Source organism: Vigna unguiculata, chromosome 7 (assembly GCF_037176805.1).
Source record: "Vigna unguiculata cultivar grain cowpea cultivar isolate G323 ecotype 2 chromosome 7, ASM3717680v1, whole genome shotgun sequence".
In the NCBI taxonomy this organism is placed as follows: domain Eukaryota; kingdom Viridiplantae; phylum Streptophyta; class Magnoliopsida; order Fabales; family Fabaceae; genus Vigna; species Vigna unguiculata.
This window is the reverse complement of record NC_140798.1, coordinates 33,413,146-33,429,894: the sequence shown is the minus strand read 5'-3', so window position 1 is coordinate 33,429,894 and position 16,749 is coordinate 33,413,146. Positions and strand designations below refer to the sequence as shown.

The 16,749-nt window shown below is 34.9% G+C and overlaps 4 protein-coding genes across 4 annotated transcripts; 3 read left to right on the top strand and 1 right to left on the bottom strand.

Moving 5' to 3' along the window:
* Positions 1–38: 38 nt before the first annotated feature.
* On the bottom strand, positions 39–3,333 carry LOC114191122 (DUF1995 domain protein, putative (DUF1995)). The gene is made up of 9 exons (XM_028080305.2): positions 2,923–3,333; positions 2,499–2,586; positions 2,051–2,164; positions 1,742–1,824; positions 1,449–1,563; positions 1,081–1,172; positions 851–916; positions 538–631; positions 39–373 (listed from the first exon to the last, which is right to left on the bottom strand). The coding sequence occupies exons 1-9, from the start codon at positions 3,186–3,188 to the stop codon at positions 269–271; spliced, it is 1,023 nt and encodes a 340-aa protein (XP_027936106.1). The 5' UTR covers positions 3,189–3,333; the 3' UTR covers positions 39–268.
* A 2,287-nt stretch (positions 3,334–5,620) lies between these two features.
* Positions 5,621–9,930, top strand: LOC114190177 (P-loop containing nucleoside triphosphate hydrolases superfamily protein). Its single transcript, XM_028078971.2, has 12 exons — positions 5,621–5,782; positions 5,857–5,931; positions 6,076–6,218; positions 6,349–6,445; positions 6,568–6,831; positions 6,929–7,208; positions 7,552–7,713; positions 7,995–8,210; positions 8,294–8,331; positions 8,448–8,611; positions 8,693–8,806; positions 8,899–9,930. The coding sequence occupies exons 1-12, from the start codon at positions 5,776–5,778 to the stop codon at positions 9,697–9,699; spliced, it is 2,361 nt and encodes a 786-aa protein (XP_027934772.1). The 5' UTR covers positions 5,621–5,775; the 3' UTR covers positions 9,700–9,930.
* A 1,397-nt stretch (positions 9,931–11,327) lies between these two features.
* Positions 11,328–13,363, top strand: LOC114190527 (microtubule-binding protein TANGLED-like). Its single transcript, XM_028079451.2, has 4 exons — positions 11,328–11,676; positions 11,764–11,906; positions 12,133–12,188; positions 12,307–13,363. Exons 1-4 carry the CDS (start codon positions 11,596–11,598, stop codon positions 13,182–13,184), a joined length of 1,158 nt encoding a protein of 385 aa, XP_027935252.1. The 5' UTR covers positions 11,328–11,595; the 3' UTR covers positions 13,185–13,363.
* A 392-nt stretch (positions 13,364–13,755) lies between these two features.
* Positions 13,756–16,239, top strand: LOC114192353 (peptidoglycan-binding LysM domain-containing protein). Its single transcript, XM_028082051.2, has 2 exons — positions 13,756–14,286; positions 15,260–16,239. Exons 1-2 carry the CDS (start codon positions 13,861–13,863, stop codon positions 15,632–15,634), a joined length of 801 nt encoding a protein of 266 aa, XP_027937852.1. The 5' UTR covers positions 13,756–13,860; the 3' UTR covers positions 15,635–16,239.
* The last annotated feature ends 510 nt before the right edge of the window (positions 16,240–16,749 follow it).

Here is a 16,749-nt window from a genome sequence, read left to right as displayed (position 1 = left end):
GTCTTATGCTTCTAGCCAATCGTGTTAAAGAACTAGGAAAAACAAAAACATTTCTTCTATACAGAGTAGGGATGGATAAACACTTGAGCTACAAAAGTGGTGGTCTGGCACAAATTAGAATACATCACAACATGTAAACTTGCATCATAGTATATGGTAATGAAAGTTGCAAGGTTTCTAAAATTAACTTTGAAGGATCAAACATGTAATTGAAATGAATGGGTGTGGATGTGGTATGAAGAGAACTAGCATGCAAGATCATCAATCATCATATAGACTTCATCATCCGGCTAATTGAAGAGAATATGCCCGCAGCTTTGTCAAGCAAACCTTGTCCTTGCTCTGACTTCTGTTCTTCTTCGGCAAATAGAATCTGCAACATGAAGGAAAATATATTGTTATATTGATTATCACTAGGAGTTGGACCAAACAAATATGCTCTCTTTCCTTTTTCCAATGATATTTTCATTCAATTCAATTTCTTTTTTTAGAAAATGGTTGGATCAGGTAAGGTAGTCTAGAATTGAAGCTATTAACCTCAATGTCTTCAGCATCAGGACGGCTCTCGAATTCCTTGGCAAGCAAATATCTATTTGGCCTTTCCTTGTCATCACTGAACACTTTCCACTCTCTGAGTACATCAACAGAACAGGAAGCAAACAAAAAATCATAAATAATTTCAGCTTTCCAATTAATATGTCAAGGAGCCAATTAACATTGTATGGTTTCAAGTGAACCAGATAATCCACTTCTAAACTCAAAAGTTATTTCTTTATAAATCGAGATAGAATGTCAACAAGAACAATATTTATATAACAATAGCCTTATGAGATGGGATGAAAGACCTTACCCTGGATAACACCTGAAGATTGCTCCAAATGGCATAGGTCTCATAAAATAGACAGTTGTAAAAGTACTGTACAATAAAAAGACCAGGGCTTAGCAGTCTTGTATTAAGAATGAAAAGCACTCAAGGAACCTAATACACATAATAGTAGAAAAAACCAAGTTGATGCAAATGCCATTTGCAGTTTATTTGAAGCCTAAGTAGTGAACCATGTGATGGTTCAGAAATGGTACCTTAGAAAGAAGCGCCTTAATTTCCGGACATTAAAGCCAACTCCAACATCCTCACTAATCAGGCGTGGATTCCACATGATGAGGGGTCTAGGCTGCCATTATATGTGTAGTTCGAAAGAAAATTGTAAATAATACAAACATACATGACAATTTCTAAACTAAATGCAAGTTGCTGAAATGGCAGTGAGGTGGCTATCTTTCTCCCAGTCTATGATAGCTCTCTAGAAAGGCATATATGAGAAGTACCAAACCCTTGTCATAAAAGCAGCTTTCACATACTGCTTCACCTCATGATGAGGAAAGTTTATCAAATTTTTCAGCAGTTGGATGTTTAAATTTCAAAAGATCATGAAAGTCAAGGGATTTACTGGATCATTTGAGAGATTGGATGCAATTCTCTCCACATACTCTAACATCTGATAATCTGGAACAACCATAACCACAATCTCATCATCGCCTTCCACAGGCTTCCGGTCACTCAAGCTGGATAAATAGCAAAAGAACTCAAATGTTATGGACGAAACTACAACCGCATAGCCAACAAGTACTTTAGCAGCTAAGTGTAATGCAAAAGTCAGAATCTTATACATGATGGTACACCCTACGAAAATTTTTCCAGCAGAAAAAAACACAAAACGTTAATCTAAGCTCTGAAACTTACCTTGCAAATCTAAATATAGCATCTTTCCACCGAAACTTCAGAAGGGCTGCTGCACCAGCATCTGGAAATATGGCTTTAACTCTCTAACAATCAAATTCGTGAAGCTTATCAACCTAGTTTACAACTTCCAAAATAAATACTACACATACCATAAAACTTTGTTGAATTCATAACCACTAAAATATTCTATTTTAGCCATATGTCATACTGCAATCAACAATAGAGAATAGAAAAACATTTCAAATTCAAACATTCCTTAATAATTTCATGTGTTATAAGTTTGCAACTACCGGAATACATTCCACCAACCTGGGATTTTGTTTTCTCAATGAGTGTATCCAAAAAAATCTTTGACAAGTCCCAGAGTTCAACCTGCGCACCTTCGTCATCTAAAAATTGCAGTTGCGGGATTAAAAGTTCAACCTGTAAGACAGTTAAAAATACTTTTAGAGCAAGATGCATATGGCGCTAAGAAACTGAAAGAAAACAATTATTAACTTTGATTGACAAAGCAACAGCTCAGTAAACAGCATTCTCCATAGCAGCATTTTCAAGCTGTCTCGGCTTAAACATTTAGTTACATCAGATGAAAAGTGATGAAAAAAATATAAAATCCTCATCCTCCAAAAAAATATAAAAGAAATATGTTTTGAATTTGGAACTGCTGCGTGACCTAAACTATCAGAGCAGAATTTGGAACAAATGACAATCTTTTGTGAAATAAAGACAGGAAGAAAAACAAAATTCTACTACATACTGTGGCTCTCATCCCTCCTGTAGATACAAACAAGCCTGCGGCCTCGCCAGATTGCCTCACTGCACCCTCCAAGTCTGAAGGCAAGCAACTGAAACAGAAAGCAAAAAAGTGAACAACTTTTATACACCCATTGGAATTTATATCTAACTTCATCAACCTACCTTTTTCCTATATCCCTATGTGATTCAAAATATGGTGTGGCTCAAAATTGATGGACACACTTAAATGGCCTAAGCATGGGAGACATGTTGTCTGAGTTGGTAGAACACAACCCAGAACTAAACAAAACATCCTTCACAAAGACAAGAGTCCTATGTATGGAAAATATTGACAGTATCCATCCACTGTTGCCTGAGATTTACAAAAAATATAAATTGCGACAAAAATAATAATCTACACAGTCCAAATTGTAAAGTAGTAATACCTGTCATCTTCCTCATCAACCTTAACAGAAGTCACAGTATTTTCTTCTAATGGGGATGGTGGGTCAGGCTCTGGGGATTCGGTTTGGAACTTCTCAAACTTGGCAAAAACTCTGAAGGTGGAGGTTGAAGGGCGAAGGGAAAGGCCATTGTAAGAGCAAAGTAGAGGGTGTGAAAAAGATAAGGAAAAAGGAGTGGCTGAGGTTTGAGGGGGTATTGAAGGATGGTAGTTACAGCGGAAGTTGCAGGCTATGGTTGAAGAAGCCATTTATGTGTCGTTCATTGCCCAAAGGCCATGGATAATTTCATCAATATTGCAAATTGCTTCCAACTTGGTATGATCAACCACAATTACAGTTTTGCTCCATGCCTTCAGACTCGATAGCCTCATCCTTACTCCATTACAAAACCAGATATTTATTTGACTGATCATTTTACATTTTAAATCCTATTTTTCACTTGTAGAAGCAACAGTAAGTAGAATATTGGTGTTTAAATAAAATATAGGTTAAAATACAACCTTATTCGTGTTTTTGTTAAAAGATCTCAAATAGGTTTTAAGATTTTTTTTAGTCACAATTAAATCATATTTTTGAAAATGTGTAATAATTAGGCTCATTTCGTTAGTATAAAGTTAAAGGTGTTAAAGATGTGCCACGTGTCAGCTCCATATTTTTTAAAATTTTTTTGAATATTTTTGAATAATTTTTTTAATTTTTTAATTTTTTTTTTTGAAAATTATTCATGCCACATGTCACGTGAGTATTGTACCACGTGTCAAGTCAGTAAGATGACACGTGTCAAATCATTGTCTGAATCTCAATTTGGTCCATATATTTGTTATTTTTATTACATTTCAGTCCATTTTTTTAAAATTTTTTAAATATATTTATTTTAACTTTTTAAAAAATTGTTTTAAAATTTTATATTTAAATTTATAAAATTGTTAATTTTAAACCAACTCTAACATTTGTATATAAATTATTTAAAACAATTTTATAACAAGTTAAAATAAATATTTTAAAATTTTAAAACAAAATATAAAATAAACTTAATATTATTAAAATATTTAATAAAAATATCATTATAAAATGTATATAAAAAAAGTTAAATTTGATATCAATCTGGAGAGGATGAAATTGAAAATTAAAAAAAAAATGGATTGAAATATAATTAAAATAACAAATATATGGACCAAATTGAGATTCAAACAATGACTTGACATGTGTCATCTTACTGACTTGACACATGGCACAATAGTGATGTGACACGTGGCATGAATAATTTTCAAAAAAAAAAAAATTAAAAATTTAAAAAAATGAGAAGCTGTGGCACATCCTTAACACCGTTAACACCGAATGGGCCTAATTGTTACACATTTTAAAAAATATGGACCTAATTGAGACTAAAAAAAATCTTAGGACCTATTTGAGATTTTTCAACAAAAACATGGATCAATGAAGTATTTTAACCTAAAATATATACAGGATTCCTATTTCTGTGTACATATTTCATAATACTCGTTTTACTCTTAATTATTTTAAAAATTAATTATTTTATAAATAATTTATTTTTAATTATTTTTCTAGAAATCTCTTTTGTCTTAAATCATTATTTAATTTTATATATATATATATATATATATATATTATTTAACCACTATTTTAAAAATTATATATTTGTTATTGATCTTAACTTAAATTTTTTGAAAATTAAAAAATACGAACAGGCGCTGTCGCGCCTGTATATTCGCCAGTAGAAAGAAAAGATTTCCAACTGTTTAACAATAAAGAGGATTACTCTTTTTGTATCCACATTTTATAATATCCGTTTTACCTTTAATTATTTTAAAAATTAATTATTTTATAAATAATTTACTTTTAATCATTTTTCTAGAAATTTCTTTTATCTTAAATTATTATTTAAATTTTTTTTACATATTTTTTTTTTTAATTTTATATTTAACAACTATTTTAAAAATTATATATTTGTTATTAATCTTAACTTAAATTTCTTAAAAATTAAAAAATACGAACACATATACGTGTCTATGTATTCGCTTGTGTATATATAAGAATTTGGACATTACATGTGTTTTATAGTAACATGTATTTCAAAATACAAATTTACTGTTTTTTATTGGCAATTGTGATATCTTATTTTAAAATCTGTAAATTTTCAAAAAGAGGAATCAAGGTTTTAAGATAAAAGATATTAATATTAAGTCATACCTCAGACATTTTTTAAGGAACACATCATAGACTTTATCAATTTTCAAATTATGAGTTATATAACGTCAAATCTCCAAATCTTTAACTTGTTTGAAGTTGAAGTTTGACATGTAAATGTGGAGGTTTTATAGGAAAAAATGTTTTAGATAAATTGACGCGCTCAAAAGGAGATTCTGTAACCCTAAATTTAAAAGGAAAGAAGATATTTCGAATTATTGCATTTATTTATGAATTTAATATTTTAATACTTTAACTGTTTTCGAAATTTAATATATACTATTTTCAGTTCATAATTTTTATATATAACGAAAATTTGAAACATATTTTAATATATTTTAACAGGTGTTTAATAAAAGCAGCCTAGCCCATTCCCACGAAAAGGTTGGGCTTTGAAATTTCAAGGCCCAAAATAGAAGACGGTGTGGTAGACGCTCTTGAGAATTTGATATTGGCATTTAGCCGTTGTGATTTCAAACTTTGAAATCTCAGAAAGAAAAAAACAGTACTCTATTCCTCTCTTGCGCTGTATTGCTAAATCTCAGAAAGAAAAAAACGTTACTCTCTTGCGCTCCATTGCTCTCTTGCTCTGTTGCTCAGGAAGTTGGATCTTGGAATCAGAGAACCATGAACGGTAATCTCACTTTCTCTCTACTAACCAATTGAATTAACCACTTCTTCTTTAACACAAAGCACCCGTTCTTGCAGATCAATCCATTCAAATCCAAATGCTCGCTGAAAAATTCCACCGCTTTGTTCTTGACTACGTTCCTTCTGAGCCAGGTTCCTTTTCTATTCTTTACTCTCTATTCAATTTCCCTTTTCGATTTGGATCGACCAAAAGAAAATTAATGATCTTAATCTCAGCCAAAAATACGTTGTTAATTCTGACGTTGGATGGTTTTTCGATTTGTGGAATTTCAACAGAGGATGTATCGAAGCAAGCGAACGAGAACTCAGACTCCATGGATGAAAACACTATCTCACAGGGAATCCACGAAGTTTCTCCGGATAAGGGTCACACACTTCCCATATTGAAGAAAATACTTGATCTCGACACTAAAATTCAGGTAAATCTTTAAAATCCACAATGAATTCTGTCTCTTTCTTTTCCTTAAATTTCTGGATTTACTGTTCGCTCGCATTCTGTTTATCTTTCGCAAACTTTATTTTACCGGGGTTTTATGGTTCATGCATTAGGATTTGAAGAAGCATCATATAGCACTGTCTGATGAAGTGAAGCTCACGGTTGAATCTTTTCCGGGCACTGATGTTTTGAAGTCCGTGCAGCTTCTCGGTATGCTTCTAGTAGAAAACTACAAAAATACATGAAAATTTGAATACTCTCTCTCACTCTCTCTGTCCAGGGTTAATTTAATTATAATTTTAATAGGTTTTGGGATTTTCTTATGGTATCAGGTGCTGAATATGAACTCTTGAAAAGAAAGTACCTGGACGAGTCCTCTGAGCGAAGGCGGCTTTACAATGAAGTAATTGAACTCAAGGGGAATATTAGAGTTTTCTGCAGATGCAGACCATTAAATGAGAGTGAAATTGCTAATGGGTCTGCTTCTGTTGTCAATTTTGAGTCGTCTTCAGATAATGAGCTTCAAGTCATTTGTGCAGAATCTTCTAAAAAGCAATTTAAATTCGACCATGTATTTGGGCCAGAAGATAACCAAGGTAACGAGAAGTTGCATCTTTTGTTGGTTTTGCAATGAAGAAAGTTTTTTTTTTTATGAAAAAGTATTGAAACTGAATGCATTTTTTTGTTATGCAGAGGCTGTTTTTCAACAGACCAAACCCATTGTTACATCAGTATTGGATGGGTACAATGTCTGCATCTTTGCCTATGGGCAAACTGGAACTGGGAAAACATTCACTATGGAAGGAACACCAGAACACAGGGGAGTTAACTACCGAACCCTGGAAGAGTTATTTCGGATAACTGAAGAGAGAAATGGCACAATGAAGTATGAATTATCTGTCAGCATGCTGGAGGTTTACAATGAGAAGATAAGAGATCTGTTGGTGGAAAATTCAACTCAACCTACAAAGAAGTGAGTGCTTAGATCCCCCGAGTAATTAGTGTTGTTGTCTGTTGCTCTTTAAAATAATTTAGCTGTCAATTCGTATATGATGTTAATGTGCTAATATGAGAATTCGTTTGACACATTGCTGTGCTGAATGAAGAGTGTGAAAGGATAGAAAAATGACACTGTAGTTTTGTGGTTCTACAAGGCACTCTTTTGATATGCATAGTTTTCTAACCATCTTAAACTAGCTAATAAACTAATTAATGTAGTTTCCAGTTTTCCTTCACACTCTACCCAACTAGATGCACAGAATTTTGTTGTATAAAATGTTGGTAACTGACGAAGAAAACAAATTTCTAAACTTTAGATTGGAGATAAAGCAAGCTGCCGAAGGAACCCAAGATGTCCCTGGACTTATTGAAGCTCGTGTTTATGGAACAGAAGATGTGTGGGAAATGCTTAAGACTGGAAATCGAGTCAGATCAGTTGGATCCACCAGCGCTAATGAGCTTAGTAGCCGTTCTCACTGGTACAGCTACATTCTTACAGATAGACTAATTCTTGCTTGTACTTCATATTTACTTCTAAACTTATTTGTATTCTATACCTTTGAAGACCTTAATTCTTAAATATTTTAATCATATTAAACTAAATATTAGCTATTTTCCGTGAATAGATCATGTTTTAAGCTGAGGCAGTTACTTTCTTTTTGCAGTAGAGTGTAATATAATTTTGTCAATGACACTCACGATTTTGGCAGAAGTTATTAAAAATTATAGACAAATGATCATGAGGTGCTTTTACATGCAGCTTGTTGCGAGTAACTGTAATGGGGGAAAATTTAATTAATGGCCAGAGAACAAAGAGTCACCTTTGGCTAGTAGACTTAGCTGGCAGTGAGCGAGTGGGAAAAACTGAAGCTGAAGGAGAAAGACTGAAGGAATCTCAATTCATAAATAAGTCTCTTTCGGCGCTTGGTGATGTTATTTCTGCCCTTGCTTCTAAATCAGCCCACATTCCTTACAGGCAAGTCTCTTTTCCTCTCTTAAATAAACTAGAACTGAATTATGCTTTTTCTAATTATTATCTGTATACTCTGGTTTTGACAGGAACTCAAAACTCACTCATATGCTGCAAAGCTCGTTAGGTAAGACTCGACTTCAACATCAAGAATTTATCCAATCCTTTGAAAATGACTGCGATGTTCTTTCATGCCTGCAGTTTTATATGACTGTTAATGTTTGATATGTGGCTGAAATGCAGGTGGAGACTGCAAAACCTTAATGTTTGTGCAGGTAAGTCCAAGCGCAGCAGACTTGGGAGAGACACTTTGCTCACTGAATTTCGCCACCCGAGTCCGTGGAATCGAGGGTGGCCCAGCTCGCAAGCAAGTAGACCACACTGAGCTGTTTAAGTACAAACAAATGGTAAGCTAGCATGAAATTGTTCTAATATACACAACCGTGATTTTTCAATTCCTGAAACTCAGAAATTTTGTATAATTAAAGGTAGAAAAGCTCAAACAAGACGAGAAGGAAACAAAGAAATTACAGGATAACTTGCAAATCGTTCAACTCAGGCTTGCTGCAAGAGAACACCATTGTAGATCCCTTCAGGAAAAGGTATATTCTTCAGAAGCAAGTTTACTCAGACAAGATGATCAGTGCCTTTTTTCTATTCAAAGTGATTCATAATTTTATATACTTCGTGACAGGTTCGGGACCTGGAGAACCAGATCTCTGAAGAAAGAAAGCACAGACTAAAGCAAGAAAGTAGAGCACTTGCTGCTGCTTCGGCTCAACCTTCATTTTCATCACAACATACAACAGCTCAGAAAACAATGACTGACAAGAAGCCACCACTGAATCCTTCCAAATTCAGACAACCACTGAGAAAAATAACCAATTCCTTGCCTCCACAGTCTCCTCTAAGATCAAAGAATTACACCACATTCACGAACGGGAAGGAAAACTCTGTGAGAAGGGCTTCAATGGCGACCAATTCCGTGAGGCAAGCTGCGCCACCAACAACAGGGCAGTTCTTTCAGGCAAGGAGGCGGGTGTCCATTGCCATGAGACCACCACCACCTTCAACATCAACAGCGCCGGTCATTCAGCCAAGGAGGAGGGTCTCCATTGCCACACTACCTCCTCACACAACTTCTGGCATTTCAACTCCACTTCGTACCTCAGCATTCCGAGTTACCGGTGGAAACAGTCAGCAATCACAGCAATCACGGATAAGAGGCCAAAGGAAAGATAGGTATTCAAGTTTGTTTGCCCCATTGCCAGAGTTGAGAGAATCAGTCTTGACAACACCAATGTCTGTAAGGAGCAGCAGCAGCAAGTTTATGATGAACAGTCCAACACAGGAAAGTTCCAGAATGATGGGGCCCACTAGGAATCAACCTGGTCTTGCTCTACAACGTAAACCTGTGGTCTGGAGTCCTCTTAAGCTAAGAACCATGAACAGAAAGACATCACTCCTGCCGTATCGCCCAACCCAAATGCAGTAACATTGTTTTCTCAAACAATGTGAAACAGTGGAGTTTTTTAGCCAACATGTATAAATTAGTGTGCTGCGTTTGGTTTATGAATCAACCGAGATTCAATTAAATTTTTCTCAAAAACATGTCATGCAATACTCTTGTGTATGTTGTTCGATCAAATTTCTGATCTCACATTTAAGTTTCAAATTCTTGCTCTTTGAACAAATTATAATGCATGTGATCTTATTTCAAGCCAAATGGCTCGTGGTGTTTGTTGTGCATGTGATCCCCCGTTTAAGTGTCAAATTCTTTTCTTTACTCGTAGTCTTTTTTTTTTTTGTAATTTTTCCACTCTTAAAATAGTATAAACACTAACCTAACAAGGAGAATAAAAATTACATTGAATTAAGATGGAAAAAGATTAAATAATCGTATTGAATAATTAAAAAATATTAGAAAAAAAACTATTAAACCTTAAATTAACTGAACTACCAATATCTAAAGGTATTTAACTAACTTGCCCTAATGAGTTAACTTGTTTAGAATTGATATGGGAGGGATTGTCTGCAGTGCAGAGATTTATTTAATTATTAAAAGTTTACGAATATGTATTAGTAATTATATAAACACGTTTATATACTTTTATTATGAAACACAATTAATCATTGTCAAATGTCAATAATCTTATAACGGTACTAGTTTAATGCCCATAAATCTTCTGATAATTATTGAACAATTTTTATTTGGATAATACTTATAATTTTGTTAGAAATAAGAAAGCAGGGCTATTTTTACTAAAATCTTTAATTCGTTATCACCTTAAATAATTTGACAAGAGTAATTTGTATTATTTCTAACAAAAAAACTTTTTAACTTACGAAGTTAAGTTCCCACATCTTCCATAAGAAATTATATTTGCAAAAAAAAAAAGCATGACTAAAAATCATTTTTTAAATTAAATGTTATTTTTTAAAAGATAAACAAAACATGAAACAATGTTTTTTGAATTCGAATTCTCCATAAACTAAGAGAATTCTTCTACCAAATATCCTTTTTATTTATCCAATCAGATTCATTTACTTTTAACCAATTACGATAAAAAATAATCCTATTTTGTAATTCACATACTTTTACATGTGTACTGTGTGGGTATTGTAAGGAGAATTGTTAATTATAAGTAAATCTTTATCACATTTAAACGTGGATCCATCAAGCAAAGTTCTAACATCGAATTTAATTAAAATACACTTCAAGTCATATTTATATTTTAAAAACTATTATTAATAACAATAAATTACGACATAATTAAGTATTATTATTGTATAATAATAATAATTTTAAAAACATTTCTTGACAATGTAAATAATTTTCTACCCACGGCATATGAAATTTAAAACTGTAACATTTCAAAGTTTATTTAATATTTCAATATATATTGTTTAATTTGTATCGAAAGGAAATTAACTTTTAAACTTTTTCTAGAGTCAGCTTTATAACGTTGTATTATGAAGCTTTACTGTTGACTAATGGAAGCAGTCCCACGTAAGCACCCGTGGGCCCAACCAAAATAGGGACAAAAAATAGTTGCATATAGCCGTTGGCGTTGAATTAGCTTCCTTAGATAGAATGATAGACATACATAGATTTAGTCGACCGTTGGAAAACAAACGTTACAGAGAGTTCGTGTTTGTTCAACGTCAACAACACCTAGGAGCCAAACCCTGCAACCAAAAGCAAAAGGGTTTGGGACCGTGTCTTCCTATTAGAGAGAGAGTGAGAGAGTGATAGAGTGAGAGAGAGATTGAGATCCAATCTTTGGTTGGGTGGGCACTAGGTACAAGTTGGAGAGATTGTTTGTCTGAGTGAAATTCTTGAGACCCACCTTGTGTGTGTGTTTGATTTCATTCCTCGGATATTCCGAAGATGGTTGCAAGAACCCCACCAAAACAGAAGAAGCTTTTGGCTGCTCTCAATCCTGTTCTGATTAAAGAAACCTTAAACAAGGTAATGCATGCTAATGCCAGTGATGTTCCCTGATGACACCAGATAAATTTTGAATCTTTGTGAGTAAATTGTTGTGGGTGTTTGAAGGTGGATCAATGCGTCGCTCGGCTGCAGGAACTTCAGTACACTGTGACCGGTGGAACGAAGGTGGTGTCGGGGGTGACTCTCAGCCCTCGCAGCACAAGAGGTTATCTCAGAACAAGTCTCAGATGCAAGCAAGAGTCACTCAGGTATGCTTTTGATTTTCTTCATATTGCAGCTTTACACTTTGATTTTTAGTTTCCATGTAACAATCAATCAAAAAAAGTCATCTTTGGTAGTCACTGTGAACGGTGTTAAGTTAACAGACTTCACATATGTGGTACTTTGTGCTTGAATGACATGTATCACTATTCTTAAACGTTTTGCCATTTGTTGCTGCAATTTGTAATTTTGTGTATTATTGCCGTCATGAAGGATCAAGAATGGTGCATCGAGGAAATCTCCAGTGGGAAAGTTTCCAGCAAACACAGGTTTTGTTTGTTCTCTCTGTTCAGTTGCAAAGAGAAATCTTTACTTGGTCTTGGGCATGATGAAGGACAACATGGATATCTTTAATTATTGTGATCGTTTATGTGAACCCTTATGCAGGTGAATGGAAAAGAATGTCACTGCCAGCAATGCTTGTAGGCGAAACTGTCGGAGAAATTTTGCAGGCAAGTCAGTTTGCCAGGGAAATAGTCTCAGCAGTGGGTAAGAAAACTGTCCCAGATGACCCAAAAACTCCAATGTCTGAACGAAGCAACAAGAAAGTAGAACTTGAAAACACACAGCTCAGGATCAGAAGGAAGAAAGAGAAGCAAACAAGAGCTCAGAATGATGGTACCCCGCCACTTCAAAGGGCTCGCTCCAGAATTAACTTTAAGGTTTCTCCTCCAAAGGTCAGAGAATTTGATAAAGAAAGCAACAGGTATATGGCAAATAGGGTGTCTCCCAGGAATAGGCCATGGGCAAGAAAAACAGTTCTTTTCCCCAACCCTCTGTTCCTTTCCACTCACTCCTCTTCACAGTCACAACAGCAACAGTTTTGCAAGACAAGGTCACCCATCATTTCAAGAAATAGAGCAACTACATCACACAAATTTCTTATCAAGTCTCCACCTTCACCACCACAAAAACAGCAACAATCTTGCAAAACCAAGTCCCCTGGCGTATCAAGAAACAGGGGTGGAACGCCTCACAAGTTTTTGATCAAGTCTCCATCGTCAGCTTCCAAAGGCCCACCAACTCTGTCTATTTCACCCACAAGACCTGTAAGATTGAGCAGATTGAGTCCTCCCAAGAGACCATCATCATCATCCACTGCATCTAAATTCCGTCGATCTTTCTCTCCTTCAAGAATTGCTTCCAGATTGGTTTCACTTTCACCGTTGAGGAGCAGGAAAACTGTACAGAAAAATGATGGGATTGTAAGTGGACTCAAACAGCGCCCAGCCTCGTCGATGCAATTCCCTGTTAGAGGAATTTAAGAACTCGCTGTTTTCTGGCTACTTTCTTGTACTTGTTTATCACCATGTCAATTCTTTATGTCCATAATTGTTTGTGCTCTTATGGTTTTTCCTCTTTGGCTTTCACAGAAGGTGCAAGGATTTTTCTTTAATGGTTGTTCATACCATTTCTTTAATGTCACTCCATCCCTTTGTATAAATTTTTTTATAACAATTCATATATTATTCTTATAAAATAGCTTTTATATTTTCTTACAGAAAGAAACTCTATAATACCTATAAATTAATCATCTTTGTCATTCTAGTTAAATTGTATAATTAATTAATATATGTAGAGATAATAATGATTATGTAATTAGCGACTAGATATGAATAAGAGAAAGAAAATAAATCTTCAACCTTTTAGTTAAAATTTAGTATAACTAATTAAGGATATTTATGGAAAAAAAAAATAATCAATTAAGACATGCAATTGTAGAGGGGTCATAAAGATTTTTTATGAAAATGGTCTTGTGAATTTCAATAAAATAGAATTAAGATGTTTTTTTAAAAAGCAATAATGATGATATAAAAAATCTAGGGTCATTCTTTGTGGACAAGTCGATGAAGGGTTTGTGATTGTGGCAGTGAGATAAGACGTGCCCTTTCATCCCCTACACATACGCCATCTTTTTATATCTCAATTTCACTCCAATTAATGGGTTGTTGTTGCGACGAAGACGACGGTGACATTTTCCGGCAACTCATCAATTCCAATTTCTCCTCTTCGTCCTCATCCACCGCTACCGTCACCGTCACCACCACTGCCACCACTGTGATCTCCCCCATGAATTCCCATTTCCCGGCACTCTCCTCCACCGACATCCTCCGCCTCATCTTCCAGAACCTTCCGATCCCCGATCTCGCCCGTGCCAGCTGCGTCTGCCGTCTCTGGAACTCCGTCGCCTCCCAGAGGGAGATGCTCACCAGAGCCTTCGTCGCCCCTTGGAAATTGAATGACGTTATCGGCGACCCGCTCTCTGGAAGCTTCTGGAGAGACAATTCTCTAGCCAAATTCGCCATCTCCCATCACATTTGGCGCGGCGACACCGTCGCTAGCCTCGCCGTCAAGTACTCTGTTCAGGTCCGTGCCACCTGTAAACAAGGGTTTATCATCTTTCCTGACTTAGTAAAATAATATTGGATCAAATTTTTTAGTAGTTTCCACAACACTAAATTCACCCATATTATGCTGTAATCCTAAGTTGCTAGGTTTTCATTTATTAACTGAATTACGGGAATCACAGTTATTGTATGCGACTTTTGAGGCTGGTATATTTTCACATTCACTTTATGGAGCATTTTTGCAAAGCAATTTACTTAATTTAAACAATGATTCCCTTGATTTTTCAATCAAAGTTTATATATAAGCTTGTAAAAAGCCAAATCCTATTTTTATAGTTTTCTTAGAGACCATTTTTGCAGTGAAATAGAAAAGTATTAGTCTATCTAGTAGTAGGGTAAAAGGTTTTTACATTATCATCTAATCGCAAGTTGACATATATACTTTATCTTTCTTTTAACTTTACAATAATTATACGGGTAAAAGACAAATCGTATTTTCGAAGTTTTCTTAAAAACCATTTTTGCCGTCTAAGGTAAAAATTATAAAACATCATCGAATCAGATATAGAGTACCTTATTGAGTTTCACAATAGTTATCTTAAAAGTGATATCTAGCATGTTATGATTTCTGATTGAGTGAAAGTGTGAAAAAAAAACGTTTTTTTTCTGGAAGGCAAATAATAGTAATATCTGCTACTATAAGTGAACACATTTCAGCAACAAGTAAATGACAAAACAGCTCCGAGAAAAACAACAGCCACCCCACTTCAGCAAACTAGCCAGATTCAAAGAAAAATTCAAGAAACCATCGGTCACGAATCCTAAAAGAAATATCATCTTGACGCAACAACCCACCACACCAGACCCAAAAACCCCCATTCTAGAACTAGGACAATTCCTTCAAACACAGCAGAGATTGTACATGCCATTAATAAAAAGAAAAGGAACTTGTGTTTACATTGACATTGGATGATATTTTTATGTTTTGATAGGTAATGGGCATAAAGCGCCTGAACAACATGATAAGCGACCATGGCATATACTCAAGGGAAAGGTTATTGATCCCTATTAGTAATCCTGATATTCTGATCAACAGAACATGCTTTATTGAGCTGGATGTCTATGCAAAACGAGAAGTAGCAGTGCTGTATCCTAATGATGTACCAGACACGAGGACTACCTATGTGTCAAACAGAATTTCCTCAGAAGAAAGCAACAAAAGGGTGGTTGATTCCTTGAAGAGAAGCATGCATGTTGATAATGAAACAGCTCAATATTACTGGTCTGTTTCAAATGGTGATCCACGAGCGGCATTTGCCGAATTTTCTGCAGACCTTAACTGGGATAGGCAAGCAGGGCATTCATAGTCTTTCTTAAGGTTACCTTGTTATTTGAGAGGTTGATGGCAAGTGGAAAACAAATTATTTAAGAGGTTGCTTGGCAGGTAAATAGATAAATAGTTAAAAAAAATGTGTTGCAGGCAAGTATATGCTTCAGTAGGTTGCCTCTTAAAAAATCTGTTCATTCTCCTCTGATTGAATACTGCTTGAGTTCTAAATAGATTGTCATATTTGCTTATAAAACTACAGTCATATACTGTTGCCGTGTGTAAAAGATTTCAGCCACTCATGTGGTGAAGTGTGTTCAGAATATGTGTAAAATTTATTATTACTCTTTTATAACAGAAAGTGATGCATTATTTTAGTCTAGTCATTATATGCTTGGCGCGGAAAGGTTTGATTTTGTTCACATTTGTAAGCATTCACATTTACCACTCCAGAGCAGAATTTTATGCCAAGAATAAGCTGTTCGAACAAAAAGTGGATACGAGGATGACCTGTTTTCCCTTTTCCTACCAGTGCAGACTTCGAGCCTTTCAGAAGCTAAATTGATACTACCCAATGACTTAATAGATAAGGGTGTGTGAGGAATCAGAATCTATTTGTGAAACGAATGTTTGATATTATATTCTCATCCTGTCTTTTTGTAACAGTTATGCCTTTATGAATTACTGCCTTTTCTAAAGCCTTGTGCTGTCAGTTGCAAGAACCTTTGAATGGAGAATGTTGAATCGGTGGTACTGTTAACTTGTATCCTCCAATATCAAAATGGTGATTTGATTTGATTGATTTCAAGTCAGCCACCCTACCTGCTATTGTAGTACGACTGGTAACCAAGGAATGTCCATGAGATGAACATAGAAAGCTTCCATCTTTCTTGATTGGTCGACGGTGAAAATGTTGGAACTTTTGAACTGAAAGTATTCATGCTATTATTTTGCAATTTTAATGGGATGGAGAGATTGTCAGCAAGCGGCAAGGGAAAAGGTGTGTGTAACTTGAAGAAACAGGTGGACTGTTTTTCTTTAATAGTACATTAATCTTTGAATGATTTAGAGCATGCAGTGTACATCTTAGTTTTATTTCTTGAAAGTTAAAAACATTTGAAGGGCTTTTTAAAAACAATATTTCTCAACTCTTCT